General features: G+C 38.6%; 2 protein-coding genes across 3 annotated transcripts in view; both read right to left on the reverse strand.

Moving 5' to 3' along the window:
• Nucleotides 1–3413, reverse strand: part of GXYLT1 (glucoside xylosyltransferase 1) — a 28076-nt gene extending 24663 nt beyond the window's left edge. For both annotated transcript variants that reach the window (XM_084206303.1, XM_084206305.1), the window contains exon 1: nt 3153–3413. In XM_084206303.1, the coding sequence (XP_084062429.1) occupies nt 3153–3352 (200 nt within the window). In that variant the 5' untranslated portion in view covers nt 3353–3413. The remainder of the gene's footprint in view (nt 1–3152) is intronic.
• A 7935-nt stretch (nt 3414–11348) lies between these two features.
• The window catches only part of YAF2 (YY1 associated factor 2), a 32212-nt gene continuing 20915 nt past the window's right edge, over nt 11349–22645 (reverse strand). The window contains exon 4 of the mRNA XM_084206200.1: nt 11349–20974. Within this exon, the coding sequence (XP_084062326.1) occupies nt 20737–20974 (238 nt within the window). The 3' untranslated portion in view covers nt 11349–20736. The remainder of the gene's footprint in view (nt 20975–22645) is intronic.

Consider the following 22645-nt stretch of genomic DNA (forward strand, 5'->3'; position numbering starts at 1 on the left):
CTGGTACAATCAAACATCAGTGCCACCACACAGCAGAACGGTATGGCTGGCAGCACAAAAATGCTAAACTACAGCGTAAGGGAAACATGTTCCATCTTAATAGGGTCAAATTCACTGGCCTCACTAAATTCACAGAACTGACAACAGACTGATTCCTTCTGTATATCTCAAAATTGCTATTATTAGAATAGCACTTTTTTGGACCTGAATAGAAAGATGAACCTTATCTGCCTAACTGAAGTGGCAATACTGACAAAATATTGCCTTCAAGGGAGTCAACAGCTCCTCCCAGTTTTGTATCATCTGCAGTCCTGCATCCAAGGCATTTATGAAGATGTTTAGCTGTTAAATTCTTAAAGTGTTCTTCAGCTGTTTATATCAAGTCTCAAGACACAAGCCTTCAGTCTCCAGTCCTCTTGTTCCTCAGGCTAGAGCAGTGTTTGAAACAAACAACTCCTTACTAAACTGATTACTCAATAAATTCCTGTGAATTATTATGCCTATTGGAGGACCCTGCCTCAACCTGTAATTCTTGTTTTAATATGGTACTATCCTTTAAAGTCATTTTCTTCTTAAATATGTCACCACCATTGCTAAATTCTTCCAGGTGTAGTATTCCAAAGCCTTATACGATGCTTGAAGTTTTCATGCTTGCATGTTTCCAAAAACTAACAGAAAGTTTAATGTCTCCCTCCCCTATCCCAGAGCATGATCGAGCTCTTTCCACCCCCCAACCTAGACTATTCAGGCAAAGAAAACACTTATTGGCTAAAGAAAACAGAAAAACACTGCTGAGTGTATGAATGCCCTCAGATTATAGATTTGTTTTGCTGAACTGTATTTTAAAGCTATCAGTGAACACAGCTGAAGCAACCCATTTATGAAAGTTACTATTAATGCATACAAAATTTAAACTTCAAGGATTAGAAGGTGACCTAAATGCAATTTACTCTGTGAGGTTATGCACCCTTCAGGATATTACAGGATCACCAGACAGTCAGAAGTGGGCATAAAACAGATATGTGGCCATAGTGCTCAGTCTCTACTGGAGAAGTAGCTGATGTATAAAAACTGAAAAACACCAATACATCCAGCAAGATGTGTGTGTCACTTACAATAGTGAACGAATGCAGTTTAACACTCAAGAATAATTTACAAAGGCATCTAAAGGAAAACTCAGTGGGACATTTCTTAACTGCCACAGGACAGAGCTTTTCCTTAAACAAAAGCCTTTTCTCTTTTCTGAGTCTGACTCACAAATAAGTTTTGCATATGCATTTTCTGTACAAACAGCATGTTTCAATAACTTACAACAGGGGATGTTTATCCTGAGCCTTCAGCTTGACAGCAGTTTATAAGTAAAAGAATTCCCACACAGGTGACAACCCACACTGGTTTTGCAAGGAGATGTACCCCCAAAAACTGTATACAGGGGAATGCTTTGTGCCACTTGAGACCTTTAGAAAAGAACTTTGTCAGTTAGTAAAACTTTTCTACTTGACAACAGGGGGAAGATTTATATCTCATCTGATATAACTGCAGCAAGAAGCTTCTTGCACCTTGCTGAGGCTCTTCTCCACTCATATATTTAATTTAAAACCTACACTTTTAGTACAAATACTAGAACAGTATAGTTTTTAAAATAAACTTGGTTCTTCTTTTGCTTACTAGCAGCATGATGCAGCTTAAAGTCATTTCAGTGTTCAATAGTATAAATCATTTATTTACATTATTATCTTCTACCCAACAAAAGTTTGCTTTATTTAAACCGCATGTTTTCTTTACTAAAACAAATACCATACATATGTTTTTTTCATCATATTTTTATTTAGAACTAGTAGATTTCAACCACTCACAAGAAGTGAGTGGTTCTTCACAAACCAGAAGTGAGGCACAATTATCCTTACATTTTTTTCATGTTAAAATCTGTATTAACTTGAACTAATACAAAAACACGGGGAAAAAACTTTTAAGTAGCTACACCAGTCGATAGCTGGGTTTCACATTTCAGCTGACTCCACCCCTAGTAACTCAGAATGCTGTTTCATGGTATTCCAAGATTATTAAGTCAGAGTTTGTCATCCTGCCATCCTCCATAAGTCCTTTACAACAGCATCGACACTTACATAATTACATGATGAGGCAATACATGATGAGCGCTGAGTTGGCCAAAAACAAGGTAGTTTTCAAGCAGGTCACCGCACCAGATCAACTCACTCGTATGCTCAGAGCAGCACAAGCAGTACAAGGACTGGGGGGCGCCAGAGCTTGTACAGCCCTGGGAAGCAGTGACCATCGCCAAACCAATAAACTCACTTTGCTTTAAACTGCCGTGGAATCTGAGCAGAGGCAGAGCTAGACTGGCCCAGAATGGTCTGGTCTTAATTCTTCCTCCATTTTCAGTAACAGATTTCTCATCACTCCTCTTTTCCTGGCTTTAGGGTTCCAGTAGCCACAGGTGAACAGGATTATAAAACTATAATCTAAAGGAAAACTAGAAATTTCCATTCCATAATCTCAATCACCATTTGGCCACACTAAAATTTCTGCTGACAGAAGGCAGCAGAACTTTGCAGAGTGTGAGATGCTCGGACACGCACTCCTTTAATTACAGAACAGAACTCACTGCTTTCTGTGAGGAGACTGGCTGTATTAAAGTATCCCATAACAAACAGTTTTGCTTCACTGAAGTTATGTCCGATAATCTACAGCTACTAAGTTTCAGACCTGAAGGAGCACCACGAAATTTTCTCCTTTTGGAAGAAGGAAACGCAACCCTTCACTGGCCCCGTCCCACCAAGCAGCAGCCAGGGACGGGCTTAGCGCCGCGGGGACGCGCACGGGGCGGCCTCGGTCGCCGGCAACGCCACTCCTGAAAGTTTTCCTCGCTTGTTTAAGGCTTCCCCAACTGCCAGTACCCGGCCCGCGGCAGGCGGGAGGGAGCGCAGAGACACCACCGCCCGCTGCCCCCGAAAGCGCCGCCAGGCCTCGGCGCCGCCGCCCGGCCGGCACCGCGCAGCCGGGGGCGCCCGCGGCCCCGCTCCGCCCGCGGCCGGCACGGAGAGCGGCGCGCTCCCGCGCCTCCCGGCCCTCCCCGCAGGAATGCGGCGGGAACCGCCGCCCGCGCCCGGCCCCGGCCCCGCGCCGCGTACCTGCCGGTCCCCGCCTCGCCTCGGCCCGCGCTCCCCGCCTGCCGCCGGGCGCCGGGCGTGGCGGGGTCTCGGGCCTGTCTCTCGCGGCCGCCGCCGCCAGGCTCCTGCTCCAGGGAGAGGGCCAGCTGGCTGAGGCCGTAGAGCAGCGAGCAGACGGCGCAGCCCAGGCACAGCAGCGCCACCCGCGCGAAGCGCCGCATCCTCCCGCCCGGCGCGGCACAGCCGGGCGGGCCCGCGGCTCCAGCGGCAGCGGGAGCACGACGGGAGCGGCAGCGGCGCGATCCCAGCGCCGTCCCGGCGTGCGAGGGGCGGGGCGGGCCGGGGCGGCCAGGGGCGGGAGCGGGGCCGGGCGGGCCGCAGGGCGGGGCCGTAGTGGCGCCCACGGTTTATTTGCCCCAAAAGAGAATAAAAGCGCCCCTCCCTCCATCGCGGCCCCCTGTTCAGCCTGGTCTCGCCCTTATTCAGGCCTCCCGAACTTGGTCCCTGGGACAAGTCGAGCGACGAAGTATCCAAAGTAGGGACGGTGGCAGTCCCGGTCTGCTCGCACTGGTGCGGCCTCACCTTGAATCCCGTGTGCAGTTTGGAGAGCCTCAATATGGAAGAATGTAAAGCTGTTAGAGGGTGTGCGTCTTCATTAAGGGCTAAAACTCCCTCAAAAGGACACTCTTTCCTTGCTGTCAATGTTTCTGTTGCACTAACTTTTCCTGTGTGAAAGCTTCACAGCTGCTTCTGCACAAGGATATTCTATACGTATAAATATCTAAAGGAAGGGTGCCAAGAAGATAGAGACAAGCTCTTCTTGGTGGTGCCAAGCAATAGGACAAGAGGCAATGGGAGAAACTGGTACACAGAGAGTTCCACCTGAATATGGGGAAGAACTTCTTTACTGTGCAGGTGGCCGAGCACTGGAACAGATTTCCAGAAAGGTTGTGGAGTCTCCGTCGCTGGAGAAATTCCAGAACCACATGGACACAATCCTGTGCAACGTGTTCTAGGAGGACCCTCTGGTCCAGGGAGGCTGGGCCAGATGACTCACTGTGGGCCCTTCCAACCTTTACCCATTTTGTGATATGCCCACTCATTCCTTAAGCAGCTGAAGTTCCACAGATGTCCTTTCTCCTTGTACAGACGCAGTCTGAGCATGCAAATCACTTTGGACTCCAGGCCCCTTCCCTCTGCTGGCCGTGGCACACAGGTGGCTGCACGGCACCCTGGCCGGAGGAACTGATGGGTGCTGCTGGGCAAGGGAGATGCTGGGCCAGAGAAGCTTGGAGAACTGAGCCTGAAGGATTTGTTTGCACTAGCAAAGATAGGGGTATTTTAGCTCACCAAGTCATGCTTCTGGACAACAAAATGTGGGTCTGGGAAGTGGCAGAAGAAATAGTAGCTGTACATCTTGCTAGATGGGGGTGAGTACTGGTTGGGTTTCAGCTGAATCCAATGCAGTAGAGCATCCTCTCTCTCTAGCCCAGACCACTGAGCAAAGGCCTAACAGTTCAACTAACCTATACTATTGCCAAGTAAGTATTTTAAAGTCATTATTCAGTGCTGCTCCCTCAGTTTCTGGCACTGGTTTTAAAAAAATACAAATTTGGAATAATTCTGCTTACTTCTTTGTCCTTACAGTGCATTTGGCTCACATTTTTTTCTATGGACTAGAAACATCATTTTTTAAAACAAGTGATAATATCCCCATTCAGAACCCTGCATTTTAAGAAAAATGCCAACATGATTTCCAATAAACCATAAAAAATATTTCTGTTATAGCTTTTGTGGTCTAAGGATGTGAATGCCCATAAAACCTGAGCCACAGCTTACTGCTGTCCTTGGCTGTGCTTGAAAGAAGGGGAAAGCAGGATGCCAGCTGGCGACTCTGGTAGTTGGAAGAGAAGAAATGCCAAAATTGTTCATCTCCTCTTTCTCAAAACAAAAAAGAAATGAGGAGAAAAGGTGGCCCTCAGAAAATATGGGCTACTCACCTCTGTTTGCAATGGAGATACTGGGATGATTATCAAAAGATATAAGCAGGGAAATTGAGGCTGAGAAAAAAGCAAAACATAGAATTCAAGAGAAATAAGGAACTAGGGAGGATGAGGAAAAATCAGGGCCAAAGATGGCAGGGTGGTGATGAGAGTCACAGATGAAATGGCAGAGGATTTGTAAAAAGAGCTCTGGAAGGAGGTTACTGGCTTGCATTGCAGGAAGAACTAGCTCTGAAAGCACCACGCAAGCTCTTAGCTGGGCTTTCTGCCCCTCTGTTCTGTGTTTCTTAGTGCTTTCTGCCACAGCCTGCCATTCAGCATCCCTGATTTTGTGTTTGTGCTCAAAATCAGGTTCATTGCTCTCACAGCACCTGCTGACCTGTGTCAGGAATTCTTGCACTCTCCCACTTCACAGCCCCTTACACACACTGTCAAGTCCATATGGCAGGGCGTGAGTAACACAGACATGAGAATCAGAGTAGAGAGATATAATGGAGTATTTACTGACAGCAAGCTTAAAAGCAGAGACCACTTATTCCCTGCTGAGGTGTGACACTTGTCTTTTAAATGGAAGACTGTTCCAGCCAGGGAAAATGAGGTCTGAAGGGTGTTATAGTAGCACCAAGAATAAATGTGGCAGATGGGTAGTAATCATGGTCTTATGCTTCAGAAGAAGAAATTATGTTTTTAAGAGGAGAAAATAAATAAGGAGTGCTAAAGGGAGGCAATAGAGGGAGAATTTTTTTTTAATTTTTATTATTATCATTACTTAAGTAGGAATTTAAGGACTTCTCTTCATTCAGTGCTGTTCAATAATATGTGAATAATTAATGAATGAGAATATATCTGCAGTGTTCTAAGAATATAACTAAGGCAAGGTCAGAGATAAATCATCTTTGTTAAGCCCTCTGTTGCTACTGGGGAGAAAAAACCAGCTGAATTTTCACACACACAAGGCTTTTTTTCAAACTGCAAAATCTGCCCATTTAATCTAAGTATCAGTTAGTCTGATTAAAGATAAAATGCTTCTTACTACAAACTTGGCCTTGTGAATAAGGAGCATAAGCAAAAGTTACTGAAATGCCATACCTAAATTGCATCACTGAGGAAAAAAAACATTATCAGATGGTATATAATTACCCAATTAAGTTTATAAATTCTTTAAATATTTATAATTATATATCTTTATTACTCACCATGAATAGTTTATGAACAATACGTGACATTTTATGCTACAAGGTCTGCTAGTCTTAATTTAAAACATGAAGAGTTACAATAAGATGCAAGATTCTCTCATTTTATTAATGATTCTAAATCTTTAATCCTTTTCTTTACTAGAATTTAGTTATTTAGCCATGTATCTTTTGTATCTTTAGTATTCAATTATATTTATTACCTCCAGAAAACAGCTCAAATCCAGAAAAAAAACTATCTTAATAAAGTACAGGTGACAATATTTTTTAAAGAATCAGCATCTGATATTTCTGCAAGTGGGTTCATAAGGGTCATAAGAGCAGTCACTGTGAGCTAGAAAAGGAAACAAACATTGTAACAATTCATTAGATAAAGAGATAAATCAGATCAACTTAAATTAAAAAAAAAAACCAAAACAGTTCTAATCAGATGCATTTGTATCATTCCCCCTGGTTTTGTTCTTTCACAAAATTAAACCATTAATTAAGTTGGTGAAGCAGTAAGATTTTGTGCTGATAGATTTGTGTCAACACTGCCCTGTATGCAGACCAGTTAAGGGTTTTTCAAAGGCAAACACACTTCCTTTGATGTTCACGTGCCCTTTCATACAAGCTGCGGTGTCAGCACTTGGCTATGATAGATTGCAAGGTTGGGTAAGTAGGAGGAAAATGCTTTGCTGCCATGTGTTGTACATATGGTATCATCAGACTTCTTGGGGCACTTCTTATTCTCTTGCTGCCAGAAATCACTTTTTCCCCTGCCTATTAACTTGTAAGAAAAAGACTTGGTTTGGTACAACTGCCTTCCACTCTTATTGCATCTATGCCTTCAAACTTCCTAATGTATAAAAATATTAACAAAAATTCTCAAAATCAATTTTCATTGATAACCAAAATATTATTACCTTCCCCCATTCCTTTCCTATTTAGCTCTCATTGTTTAGCATTGTAGTGTGTCCAACCTACTTCAAGAAGGAGCTTAAAATATTTTGCAATTATTGTTGGTAATCACAATAGCACCCAAGGACAACAGAAATAGGAAAAACATTGAGGACAATAGTGCACAAAATTAAGTAAGCTGCCTGTAAACTGTTTAGGAATTGGTGTGATACTTTGAAAATTCCCTCATTTCTTCTAATTTGAATCAATTATTTCTTTATCAACAGTGCACTTCAAAATTTATTCAATAGGTCCTCTGTGAACAACTGTAAGTTATTAAACATTAGTGAAAATATTTGTATCATTCCTCTTAAAATAGTTCAAATTTCATGCTCTAAATCAATAAGTATCTATATATCTAGACTTGCGCAGCATTTAGTAGTTTACTACATTAAAAAAGCAGAATGAATACTTTCTAGGAGCACAAAAATAATTTTCTTTTTATCCTTTTTTCCAATGTTTTTGTGTCAAGTGCTTTCTTTTCTGAAAAGATTTCTACATTTGGAGCTCCCGAACATCAGTCCAGAAGGGATTGTCCATGTTGGACTTTTGTTTCTTTGCATCATCTAAAACTTTCCAAAGACCCTACCTAGCGTGGGTATAATAAAGAGGATAGGTGACAGCCAATATGGCTTTACTAATGGCAAATTGTGCCTGACAAATTTAGTGACCTTCTGCAGTGGGCTTAGAATGTTGAAGGATGAGGGAAGTGCAGAGGTGCCATATACCTGCGCTTGTGCAAAACATTTGAAACATCCCATGAAATATCCTTGTCTCTAAACCAGAGGAGCTCAGCATGACCCAGCAATGTGTGCTCGCAGCCCAGAAAGCCAAATGGATCCTGAGCTGCATGAAAGCAGCGTGGCCAGCAGAACAAAGGGGGGGATTCTGCCCCTCTACTCCACTCTCATTAGAGCCCACCTGTAGTCCTGGGTCCAGCTCTGGGGTCCCCAACATAAGAAGGACATGGACCTGCTGAGAGAGTCCAGAGGAGGGCGTGAAGATGACCGAGGGCTGTAGGATCTCTCCTGTGAAGACAGGCTGAGAGAGCTGGGCTTGTTCAGCTGGGAGAAGAGAAGGTTTTGGGGAGCTCTAAGTGCAGTCCCCCAGTACCTAAAGGGGCCGAAAAGAGAGCTGGAGAGGGACTTCTTACAAGCATATGTAATTGGTAAGACAAGGGGGAATGGCCTTAATCTGAAAGAAGGTAGGTTTAGGTTAGCTATAACAAAAAGATTGCTATGAAGATGTGGAACACCAGAACAAGTTGCCCAGAGAAGCTGTGGATGCCCCATCCCTAGAAGTTTTCAAAGCCAGGTTGGATGGGCCTTTGAGCAACCTGGTCTAGAGGAAGGTGTCCCTGCCCATGGCAGGGGGGTTGGAATTAGATGACCTTTAATGTTCCTTCCAACCCAAACCATTCTGTGATTCTATGATTTGTGTTTAAAGTACTTTTGCAAAGAGTCAAAGCAAACGTAATTATGCAAATACGTCATATACAATAAATATAGAAATAAGGTAAGAAGGGCTGGTGTTTACTCGTTTGTTTATTTATACATAACTATATTTAAGTTTAAAAGTCCTTATTGTGTCCTGCTGTGGTTTGCTACAGCATCGGGTGTTTTGAGTCCCAATAACCAGATCAGGGTTTTTAAATTTCTATAATGTATCTTTTTATCTCTAATAGAAAAAATATTTACTAGCAGTAACCATGCACAACAGTAACTGCACATTATGCCTTGAAAGTTCAATTTTTAAGATGAAATGTATCAAATAATCTGAAAGTAGTTATCTAAGGTATTTTTTACCTTTTCCATTTCACAGTAACAGTGCAGATTCCACACAGCGAATTTATGCTACTTGTACTAAGTATGTTATCCTAATCACTTTTTTAAAGTTCTTTAAAATGAATGTATTAGCCCAGGAAATATTCAGACCACAATGAATTTTAGGGGTGGGGTTTATTTCATATTTGATGTAAAAGTTTTATCATTTTATTATTATTTCCAATCAAAAAAAGGCTGCATGTCTTGAAAAGTGAAACTACGTCTAGAAAAGAGCTAAAATGAAAAACAAAATTAGATTACAACTGCCAGCTGTCCTTATAAGTGGAAACAGAGGTATAGGAGAGTTGTCAGGTCTCTGACAGCCATTTAGCACTGCAAGCCAGATGATACACTGGAGCCAGTAGCTCCTATTTTGAATGGGAAAGACAACAGATGGTCATTCAGTAAGGAGGTGTTTTGGAAAGTGGTCAGTCAGTCAGTCAAACCAGGTAAAGTGTTGACTGACTTTGCCAATTTATTTACCTTTATATTTTGTTCATCTGTACCCTGATTTTACTTCCCCTTCAAGTAGAATTTTACATGTAAACCAATGTAGAGACAATGTCAGAGATAGAGAAATAAAATCCTACTGTCTCTCTACATCTTTTTCTCTAAAGGTTGCTCAGTTTTCATAACTACAAATTCAAAACCATGACTGCTTCAAAACCAGTCAAACGTGGTAGTTGCTTAAAGCACTTAGTACTTGAATTATCAGGAAGACATAAGACACTAATATTGCCCTTTTTACTGACTGCTTCTTGTAACACTGATAGAACAGCCAAATCACAGATGAGTGCCTGAGGTACCCAGCACCCTCACACTTGGTGGCAGTCTCGGCCGTGCCTGAAGCTCACCCAAGTACCTGCTGTGAGCAGCCAGCCTGCCCTGCGCTGCCCTGGAGTGTGCAGCCATCACACTGCCTATACTATGGTGTCAACTGGATTGCTCTCAGACCATTCCACTGCAGAGTTGGATATTGTGTGTGATGAACTTTGAGCCTGAAACACCCAAAATAATTTGAAGTTTTGCTAACTCCGGATTGTATGTATGCATAATTCAGCCTTCCTTTGCCCATTTTTAATCTGTAGCTTTACAAATTTAGTTTTTACCCTTTTTTTCTTTTCTTTTTCAGGACAAGAAAGGGTAAAATAAAATTGGAGACTGTCCTAAACTATCTCCAGGCACCAGGCCCATATCTGCAGGGGAATGCTGTGATCTCCCATGGCTGCCAAAACATTTGTGTGGAATTTAAGAAATTTGTTTTGATCTTCAGACCCATAATTGTGTAGCAGTCTTGCCGAACAGTCAGTAGCAGGAAGAAATGAATAAAAGGGCGATAGAAGGGCTTAACAACTTGCTCTCCTCTTTTGAATCCCTCCTGTTCTTGCAAAATAGATGAGTAAGTAAGACTAAATTAGACCCCTTTAATTAGTGACAATAGACCTGGTATCTGATGCCAATTTAGTCAGTATTTCTGCTAGTACCAAATTTGGTAGTTATGTCAACATTTTCTCAACACTTGCTGCCTGCACTTGGGGATCTATGCCCCAAATGACAGGGTGGCATTTAAAGCATTCTGCACCCAAGGAGGTACCAGCCTCACATGCTGCCTCCTTGGAGCAGGCATGAGCTCCTACACTCATGGCCGACACTTCAGTTACCTGCTACACAAATGGGAAACTCCAACTCTTCTTCTTTCAAGAATGCCTTGTAGGACCTTTGCCTCATGCTGCAAAGTAACAGTTCAGAGAACTAAACATGGGAGGTGAAGAATTGAAGCCTTAGACAAAGCCTCGTTCTCAAGTTTCTTACCTCATTGGTTACTTCAATTTGCAAGCATGGATGCTTTCATAGTTTCTTGCTTCAGAAGCAGTACTTCCAGGAATATCTCAACTTCCATCATAACCAAAAGTGGTAATGAATCATCTCTGCTAATAAATTAGCAGAGGCTTCTTAGCATCCCAAAGTCTGCTGTTTATCCCCAAATTGCCCATTTGTACTCTTGCATCTTCTCCTAGACTGTACAAATAATACATTCAGAGAGGGGTTCTGAACAACTTAATTTTATTTACCATTTTATCATAACACACCCTAAGCATCACCAATGCCAATCAAGATTGTAGTCCACTTACATTAGTTTTCACCAAAAATACGTCCTTGGCAGACTCTTCAAAGGCAAGAAGTATTAATTTATTCCTGGGAAAGGCATTTCAATATGTGTCACTATTCTAGGCATCAAAACCACCTATTTATGCTCCTCTGAAACCAACAATATGTCATCAATGTGAAATAACTATAGGAATATAAATTTTTAAACAATTCCATTATCATTAATTGTGTACCATTTATCACAGTAAAAAAAAATAGTCTTTGCACTGTGATTCCTACTGTTTCTTTCTTTCCAGACACTTCCCCTCAGCTTTCCTGCTGAGCTTTCAGAATTTTAAATTGTTTAATATAGTCTTTAAACTGAGGTCAGGAAGAGGTCAGTTGGAGGTCAGTTGGAGGCAGTATTCCAATGGGTTAATGTATGGTCATCTTTAAAGGAGAGCTATGATAGAATTGAACATAGTTTATCAGACAGAAAATCTGTAGCATCTCATAATGCAAATTGCACTTTCTGAGTGTTACACAGAAAGCTTTTAAGTAGATCAATATACTATGTTTTTCTTAGAGTACCTTTAGATTTTTTAAATTAAATTTGTGTATATTAAAAAATTACAACCACACAAGATCTTTCATTCACAGAGATGTTTATTTTTGTCTTCAATGTTTGTAGGGAATACGATTTCACTACAAAAGTGTCTCAGAGAAACTCCATTCAAAGTCTAGGCTTAAGAATGAAGGGAAAATATACTTTCAGCTGTACCAGTCCTGAGCAAAGTTTAAAAAAAATTTTAAAAAAAAATCCACTAGAGATAGGAAGCAGCACCAATTAAACCAGAGGGCCTCTTACTGATATCTGCTCATGCTTTCTTTTCTGCTTGAGAATTGGTAAAAACTTAGGTAGGAAAAATTACTTTATTAGAATGTGGACACAAGATTCACAGTCCCAATCTCTCACCAAATACTACCCTTTTTTTTAATAGTTAGAGTCCAGGGCCTCAGTTTTACTTTCCATTAAGTAGTCAGGACTGCTAACAGCAAGACTGTTGCCCCCATGGTGTAACATTTTCTCTTACTCAAATTGGTAAATAAATATTTATTTAATATACTTCTTCTAATAAATATTTATTTCCTATCAATATCAAGTTCCTGAAAGGTTACATTGTTCTTAGAAGTATACTACTCATAGCAGTTATAAAACTTCTGATAACATCAGGTCTCAAAACAACTCAAGTGGCTTACAATTGATCTCTTGTTGTTTCAGTGAAAGGATTTCAAGCCATTGGTAACACTTGGTACTTAATAGTTGGTTTATCCAGGACATTCAGATTCAATCTGACAAAGTAAATACTTCTAAGAGTCAGAACAGAAAAGGCACTTACTCATTTTGGGGAAGACACCTGGCAGGTAAGATTTTTGTTTTCAAAATAACAAGCCCTTTTTCTAATAATAAAATCCTTAAAAAACTAGTTGGATGAACATAATCCCTGTGAACAAAACCAACTTAGGTACCCCCTTCCCAAGAAAGGTAATACTGTCCTTGACTGAGAAGCTGAGAAATGTGAAAGCATCCAGAAATACTTACAAGTTTTATTCACTTCTGTGACATTCCAGTAGACCATCACAATTGGCTAGAAGAAAAAATCTCCTACAAACCATGGGTGTTTTACAAATTGAAAGCCTCAAAAATTTCTGGACTGTTTTTAATTAGGTACTCATATCAGCAATATAATGTAAGATTCTAATGTGTATAACCAGGAATATAACCTTGGTTACAGCCAACAACCTGTGACTTCAACCAGAGGAGTAAATCTTTTATCAAACTTCCTTACAATTGAATCATTGCCTCAGTGATGCTCTGTGTAAGGCACTTAGAAAATTTTAAGAGCATCTGACAGTACTGTTGGTAGTTTTGATTTGTTTGAGAGGATGCTCTAACAACGCTTCAAGATTAACAGGTTAAGGTGTGGAATAATCACTGAAAACAGCCATATGAATTACTGGCCACAAAACTCTTCAGAAGCCACATGCATTCTAGTCTAGGTTCATATCACCCTTGCAACATAAAGCTATCCTTTTTTTAGCAGTCCAGGAATTAGACCCTTTAAAATTGTGTAGTAGCTAATTGTATGAGAGGAATTAATTTTGTTCCTAACTCTTTCATCTAAACTTCCACCCTTTCAATAAATAACCTGTATGCAAGAGTGAAATATTAATGGTATTTACTATTTAATTCACAAAACCCTACATCTTTAGGCCAAATGTCATTCAACCAACAGCCATCAAAACTGTGTTGTGTGTTGCCTACTTCCAATACACTACACAGAGAAAGGAACACTAAACAGACAAAAAAGACAAAGAAGCCATTATATGGCTCTTCTAGGGATTATTCTGAAAATACATTTTCTTTGTTCTTCCTTCCCCCTTCCTTATTACTCTGGGTTTTTTTTACTCTGTTTATTACTCTGAGGGGTTTTGAAGTTGTCTGACATTTTAGAAACAGAAGCTTCCTACTTGGAATTTCTGTAGGAAAGCAGAGAAAGCATTCAATACCTGTGCATGCTCCTCAGATCTCCTTCTCTAGTGAGGACTAAAAGCATTTTACTTGGCAACATTTGCTTCCATCACCTGAAAAGAACTTTGCTTATTTTGCCACATTTGGAAGCCTGCCAGCATAGAACAATACAATTTGCAGAAATGCAGATAATCGGCATCACAGAATGCCAGGTACCTCAGACAGAGTGCTTGAATGGTACAGAATCAATGTAACTAAGTTTGCTCAGCAAGAATCTCTTCATGTAGTCAATTATATGGAAACAAAGGCAACAGTGACAAAATTGATATTCACCTCTAAGCTCCCACATAACATTATTCTGTATGATTATGTTGATCTTAAAGAAACCAAAATATAGTTCAAGAACTGGGAACAGCAGTCAAATTTCCCACTTAAAAAAGCAGGCATAATAAATTAATTTCAAACTCATGGCATCCACTCATACTATAAATGTATTTAAGAGAAACAAAAGAGAGAAGAAGGTATCAGGAATCAGAATGTGTTTCCTTCATAGGTGAGAGTAATGACAATACATGTAACCTGAAGAGATTTCCCTTGCCTAGATTAATTCATAGCTGAAGGCTGTTACAGAAAGATCATCAGTCAGATGCCAGACTTTCCTGCTCAGAGATCTGTGCCATCAGGAACTGGGCTTGACGTTGAAGCATTTTTATTTATTCTGTGCAAACAAGAATCAGCTTGAAACAGATTATTCATGGATGACAGCGATATAGTAGATGCATATAAATGGCAAATTAGATCTCTGTGTTCACAAGTGGGTATTTAGAAAGTAGAACTGGCCTTACTCCTCACTTGTCTTAACAGATGCAAAGTGATTGAACAACTCCATCCTTCTTTAATGACAAATACTTGGGACTATCTTTGAACCAAACAAAATTTGTAGTTTGTAGAATCTTGTGATCTTGGGAAGAGGGTCATAAGCCACATTTCATGAGCCTGGGTCACATTTATTTCCTTTTTCTGCATCCTTTTGCTTCTTCATACAGAAGAGGAAAATTACATGCATGTGGTTAGCAAGCTATCAAAAAATACAATAGTCTCCTTCCCTCAGCTATCTTCTCAGTAACTCCACTGTAAATTAGAGTTCCATTGGTCTACAGCTACATGTCTTAAAAGCTTGAGGAAGCACGTTCACTTTGCTTTGACCAAGATCAGTATATATAAACAGATGTGCTGGTTTTGGCTGGGAAAGTTAATTTTCTTCACAGTAGCTGGCATGGGGCTGTGTTTTAGATTTCTGCTGGAAACACTGTTGATAGCATAGAGATAGTTCAGCTGTTGCTGAGCAGAGGTTACACAGAGTCAAGGCCTTTTCTGCTTCTCCTACTGTCACATCAGTGAGGAGGCACGGGGTGCACAAGGAATTGTGAGGGGACAGCTGACCCCAAGTGACCACAGGGATATCCCAGTCCATGTGGTGTTGTGCTCAGCATATTGAGCTGAGGGAAGAAGAAGGAAGAGGAGAATGTTTGGAGGGATGGTGTTTGTCTGCTCCAGTCACAGCTACCTGTGATGGAGCTCTGCTTTCCTGGGGATGGCCGAACACCTGCCTGCCCATAGAAGCGATGAATGTTTTGCTTTGCTTACACGTGCAGCTTTTGCTTTACCTGTTAAATTGTCTTTATCCCAACCCATGAGTTTTCTGACTCTTACTCTTCAAATTTTCTCCCCCACTGCACACAGGGCTGTGAGGTACTTACTTGCCAGCTGGGGTTAAACCATGACAGGAAACTCTGTAACCAAAGACTACACTTTTCCAGATGGCCTAGACCCTGAAAACAGTCCTGCTCAAATAGCCCTCCATCTGCCAAGATATGCCGTACTTTCTAGAAAATAATTGAAATTTTAGAACAACTCTTTAGACTGTTGTTACTGAACAGTATTTTTTTAGTGGTAATTTTCTTTTTAAGCATATGGGACAAAGAGCGATTAGATAAGGTAACAATTTTGTCTTTTACAAAACCCCAATTGGGACAGCAATCTCTTGTAGTCGTTCTTAATAAAAATCATTAAGAGCTATGGAACATGCTTTTGCCCTTTATCTTCCATGTTTAACTTCTTAAAAGTACACCTAAAACTTCCTGTGCACAGCAGACTGTCTGCTTTTAAAATCTGCCATTAGCAGATAGAGCAAGTTCATTCTGATGACTTTTATCTGTCTTCTATAATAAAAGGGGCAAGATTAGGATTGAATACATCAGAGTGATTCAGTGGTGGTTTGTTTTTATTAATTTTTACCAACACAGTTAAAGAGAGGTTGTCATATACTCCTGCATTACTAAGACTCTAGGATCTGAAACTAATTTGTTTTTTCACTGTATTTTCTTTCACTGTTTGCATCTAATGGTACAGTTTAGGCCTCATTCACAGACATATCACAATCTTTTGGCATAATGCCTTAGGAAAGCCATATAAACATCACTTGCTGTTGGATAATAGTATTTTCCAGCAAGCATTCAGTTTTCCATTGCTGTTGTACCATTTATTCAATTCTAGACAGGAAGTTACACTAATTTCTATAGAGCACTGAATTAGTGGTTGAATCCTGTTAATTCTTGTTAAAACATGGGTTCTTTAGATGTCAAGCTAAGCTCAATATGATTGTGGTCTTAGACAAGTCTTCTAAGTGTCTTTTAACAGTTTCTCATCTTTTTAAAACTTTAACAGCACAAAAAAACCCCATCTGAGCTTCTACAGTTTGACTGATTTTACTGTATGGTTTTTGCTAGTTTGAAGTTATAATCTTTCAAACTGAGACTGCTCTGACATAACTTGGGGCATAATTTCAGGTTAAGAAAACCTCTGAAAGCTCAAGCTGTGTTTCCAGCACACCCAAATCTTAACATTGAGATAGAAGTATGCGTTTTCAAAATGCCATATTTGACTGACTGGTCCACTAGCCAAAACCAGAATTAACTTTTTATCTTTTCTGTCTTGTTCCTGAGTAAGCGCAGGCTAAATTTACTGTAAGTATAGCACTTGCTGTTGCCTTTGGAGATATTAAATGTAAATGCCTTTCTATTTCCCTACAGTTTCTGATTTTGAATTAATTATACCCAGACTCCCTAGGAGGGAGAAGAGCCAAATAAGGCATGTCACAGAAAAAAAAAACCCAAACAGATACCATTAAAGAACCCTGGATAAAAAGTACACAAGAGACAGTTTCATGCCAAATCAATCCTGTTAACAAAGTAAAATCAATCAGCAAAAGATAGGAACCTGTCAGGCTTTTGAGACAGGAGAGTAAAAAAAGTAAAGAATTTAAGATGCAAGATGTGAAGTTTAGAAGACCTGCCTAAACACTACAGTGAACCAACTGAACAAATCCTAGAAAGTACTGTCTCACATGGCTACTTGAAAATGTGCTATTCATAATATTAAAAAAAAATGTAAAGTGCACAAATTATAAAATCAAACTTTTTTTGAGATTTTACAATCTATGCTCCAAAACATCAAATATCTAGATAAACACATAATAGGTTAAAACTTCAGTCATATTCTTAATTATTGACTCTTAATAGTAAGAATTTTAAATTTTGAAATGTAATTTATTTATTACTACCTCCTTAGTTGGAATCAAGATTTTATATGGTATAATTCAACCTGCTACTGAGTAGAAGAATTTTTATCTCATATACCTAGATTTAAATTCATGAAAAAAAGAGATCAGTCAACAGTATATTTGTTCTTTTTCTTATACCACCTATAATTAATAGCAAAGTTAGGAAGATAAAAGACTGAATTACTGTACACTTTATCAATGAACTATTTATACTTATTTTCCCCCATTTCTCCCCCCTTTTCCTTTCTGAAACCAGACAATCAATCAGCACATAAAGGGACTCATTTACATGGAACACTATCACACTTGTCCTTGTGGGGCCACCATTTCATGAACATCCCAGGATGTATGGCTGTTGAAGACTGATGCATATATAGATTTAACAAATAACAGTTCTTATGCAGAGAGCTATCACAGAGAAAAATACCTAATCAGAACACATTACAACATTAAATTTTCACTTTTTATAAATGGAGTAAAGATGCTTTTAAATATATTTACAGTTAGAAAAAAGGATTTAGGATTACTACAAGTCAAAATTATTTAGAAATTATGAAAGTGAAGTTAATTTAAATTATATTATGAACAGACTCAAATGCAGTATTTTGCTTAGAATTTGTCTACTCTGCTGTCAGTATTGTCCTATTCTTTTAATCACCAACAGGCAAAAACTTAACTTTGCTTAATGCTAAAACAAGCATCATTGCAATAAAACTCTAGCAACCTAATTGTTCAGTTAAAACCACCACAGCTTTTAAGATCCTAGCTGACTTCTGTAGCACCTGTAGTAGAAATTGTTCTTCAATGTCTTGTTCCATAACGAACACTGAGACTTTCTGCATTATTTTTGATAACCATACTTGTACCACATTTTTGAGATTATTCTCTAGAGACAGTTGAATCATAGTAAAATCCACTCCATCCTTCCTTTCAAACCAAATAGCTACTTAATTCTGAAGATAGAATCCTTTTGTTGGCAGTGCTGGGTGGTTTATTCACATAAACTTAAATAAAAATGCATTTCCCATTTAGTGAAATACTGGTAATAGATTACTATTTCTTTGCAAGGAATTCTGAAATGTGTTGGAATTCATTACATTTCAAATTAGAAACACATTTCATAAAACTTCTTGCAATGAGATTTACTATCCTTAAACTGCTTACTTTAAGCAGTTTCAGCTCTTTTGTAATCCATTACATCAGTATATTCTGCAAATAGTTCCACCTAAAATAAAATATAAAAAAATAAAGTTGAGAAACATGTATTTTTTCTTTTAAAAACTAGTGTATGTTAACTCTGAACACTAGCCCGGCCCCAAAAACATTTAAGAACCTTAAAAAGCATGTTTTACAGGTACTAAATTTGGCCAGGTAACAGCAATGAACAGACATCCTATTTTTAGTAAGATAAAGCAGAATACATAATAAACAGGTCAGTAGTTATCCATCTGAAACAGCCTATAATTAACATTTGATGTCTAAAAAGTTTAAACAGCAACACCAAGGAATGAGGTATGTATGTTCTCAGATATCACATCAGACTCTCATTTTATGCAACTAACTGTATTTCACAACTAGCATCTTACAAAATAGAACAGTACCATTGTGCCTGTAGAAGTACTGCATTAAAAACAGAAAAATACATTACTACAAGAAACCACCAAACATCACAATTGTCAGGGGCTACAAAAATCCATTATTTTAAGCCGTTAAGAAGACATATCATATGTGGGTAATAATTTGGGGCTGGATTCACTACCAAGAAGGTCCATCCAACTTTCACATAGGCTAAAAAATATATTTACTTTGAAAGAAAAAGAAAAGGCTCACGGGAGTGTAAGTGCCCTACCTCACTAAAAAGAGCTAAATGAACTTTTGTACTGAACCAGATTATATAATTTAAAATCTATACATGAATTGCATGTATGTATCAAAACACTTATTGGTTGTAAACAAAAATGCAAAATCTGTATTCACAAAAATATTTTATTGGTATTTTTACATAATACCAGATGGTATTGTAAATAGTTCTGCTCTTTATCAGTATATTGCTAAGTGCGTAAATGTTGACAGCTTATGCCATAAAGTAGGATACTGAGTCTTTTTCAAATGATTTATGACATATTATATTCTAACAGGCCAATTCAATATTAAAGAAATTGATTCAGGAACAAAAGAAAAAAAAAGAATTATTATTTCCTTATTCTTGTGCAACATCTGATATTCCTGTACTGAAAATAAATGACTATGTGACACTAGAAAAATCTGGGGCAAGGAAACAGCACTAAGCAGAAATGAGAACTGCAGATCTGTTCTTTTTAAAGCTTTTCCAAACTTTCATATTTCCAAATAGTTTTTGCCAAATGCATCACCATCTGAGGTTCAGTATTTGTTACACAACACAAAATACCAGTGTACAGCGACAATGCAGTACTTTACCTGAATTGCAAGGTTAACTAATCAATGCTTAGAATGTGTTTTCTATTTTGCTTGTAAACATTACAATAAGTGTTTTAAGTGTCAAAAAATATTGTTAAAACCATCAACATAATTCAGTAACAGTAATCTAGTAAAATGTGTCAAACATTGGCAAAAATCCATACAAATGTTTTCTTTAATAACATTTTTCCTATTTAACCACACCAAGTACCAGCAGGTGTTTTTAAGAAGATAATTATTATGAAAATTCTGTTGCAGCAATAATTGATTAAGTTGATCTTTGACTTGGATACATATAACTATGTTTCACAATTCTCAAATAATACATATTTAGGCAGCTTGAACTATGTTATAAAAATTTAAATTCAGTACATGCCAATAGTAGAGATTCCAAGAGTTGTGTTAGAATTCACTAAACTAAAAATGAAAATGGACATACCGGTAACACTGCATAATGAACATTCAAACCACATTTTCATGGCACCCTTACACATGTAGATTAAAAAGTTGGTCTGAAGATGCTTCATAAGCATTTGTAGATAGCATTTAAATTACTACAGAATCACAAAATAAGCTGAGTTGGAAGGGACTGAAAAGGATCATCAAGTCCAAATTCTGGCCTTGCACAGGACAGCCCCAAGAGTCACACCATGCACCTGAGAGCATTGTCCAAACACTTCTTGAACTCTGTCAGGCTGGTGCTGTGACCACTTCCCTGGGGAGCCTGTTCCAGTGCCCAGACATCTTCTGGGTGAGAAACTTTTTGTGGTATCTAACCTAAACCTCCCCTGACTCAGCTTCATGCTGTTACTATCACTGCACTTTTTTTCTTTTGTTTTTTTAAACTGCATTATGTACCAGTGAACATATCAATTATGCATGACTAATCTGTCATGAAAATGTGGTGACAGAACTTACGTATTTGCATGTTTTGAAGAGACTAATGAAACTGGAGAAAATAAACTTTAATGAGATTCCCCGTTCAGTGATGATGCTTCTCCTCTGGGTGAAGATGACCTGGACATTCCTCTCTCTGTGTTGTCAGAGCTAGAACCACTCTGACTGTGTTGATCTGCAGAAGCAGCACTGGAAGCAGGTGGTGACTTAGTTTTCTCCTTAAAGTCTGTAATAATGACTGTCAGATCTCCAACGGTAACTTCCAAATGCTGAGCACTACTTCGATCCACATTTTTCAACCTTGGCCTAAATAAAGCAAATAATCATATTAAAAGCACACACACCATCTAATTACCTTGTCTCCTTCCTACTTTTTAGGAGCTCAGGAGAACAAATGTGTATATAAGACTTCTTTTTGCAACATGTAATATGTAAAACAAAGTATCAGAAGTAATAACAGTGGAGTGTTTCCTAGTATGTTTTACATTGAAATAGTTGAATATAACATATTACCATCTCCTAAAACTATTCAGAAGTTGACATTTTGAATAATGTCACTATGCAGCAATATGTGAAGGTTTTTACTTTTAAAAGCCAATTCTTTCTTTATTGTGACTATGTAAAGTTATAAATTTGATCCAGGGAAACATCCATCTCTGCAGCAGCCTGAAGCAACAATTCTAAGTAGAAAATTATGTTCAGTAATGAAGATGTTGGTGTCCATCTTTTGAATTCAACAGCACAGACAGTGTTAACTTGCAGCAGGTGTTACCTCAGTTCAAAACCTCACTAGGACCACTAGTATACTATTTGAACTGGACTTTGTGTTCACAGTATAACTGGTATTCCTGGTGTAGGCTCTGTTTTAAATTATGCAGAGATGAATGATACATAGTGTTGACAAAGTATCTTCATTCAATCTTTCAACTGTTTAATTTTTCACAACAAAAAGAACTAAAGAATAATTTGACTTATGTTCTGCTATCATATTTCTGCTAGTCATATGCATAAAATACTTTCAATTTAGTCCTTTCCCATGATCACTATGAAAAACTGATACCAGGTAGCTGAATTCATACAAGCAGTAATGAACAGCACAGTCTGTGCATTTAATTGACTCCACAGCTACCACTGGCTCAAGCTGCGATAAAATAATGACACCACATGTTTGCAGGTGTGATAACAGCAAAGCTCTAACCTTTACGCTATCAACAGCTTTGAAGTAGAATTGGTTCCCATTCACTTCAGCTGAAACAACACATGTCTTTTCTTCACTACAACCGAGATAGGCTTTGACATCATCCTCCCCTGAGGCTGAAGCAACTCAGAAAAAACCTGAAAATCTACTGATGTGCATCATGGGAATAGAATGAAAACTTCAGAATTATCAACTTGTGCAAGTGCTGTGTACCTGGAGCTTATTAATTATATTGAGTGTGCATGAAGATTTTTGTAGCTGTTTCCAGCAACAATATACCCATTTTAAGGCAGAAAGAAAAGGCTATCCTTTTCTCAAAGAATACTGAAGAAATCTGCCTAAACTAATCAAGCACTCTTAACTTACTATTGTACCTAGTGAAATAATTCTTGGAAGAAATAAACTGTTTAAAGCATTAAAAAAAAAATCAATTCTTAATGCAAGGTCATACTGGTATTTTGGTCCAAGATTTTATTTTAGTTATTTTTCAAATTTCCTTAATCTTTCCCTATCTCACTTTTTGCATTTTTAATGTATTACTGCAATTTATTCATTAATATTTCAATTTATAATAGGCTTAACTAAAGCTCACTATGCTAACATCAAATACTTCATAACTGAAGTACTTCAGCTGCATGAGGTAAGCTTGTAAATTTGAAAAAAGTATTTAAAAAAAGAATAATGAAAGGAAATAGCACCTCAGTGTCCTTAATCGTAACCATGACTTTTCTAATGACTGCTCTCTACTGACTCTCAGTCTCTCCCTTGTTCTGATCCTA

The sequence above is a fragment of the Fringilla coelebs genome (assembly GCF_963513975.1).
Source record: "Fringilla coelebs genome assembly, chromosome: 5".
NCBI classification, from domain to species: domain Eukaryota; kingdom Metazoa; phylum Chordata; class Aves; order Passeriformes; family Fringillidae; genus Fringilla; species Fringilla coelebs.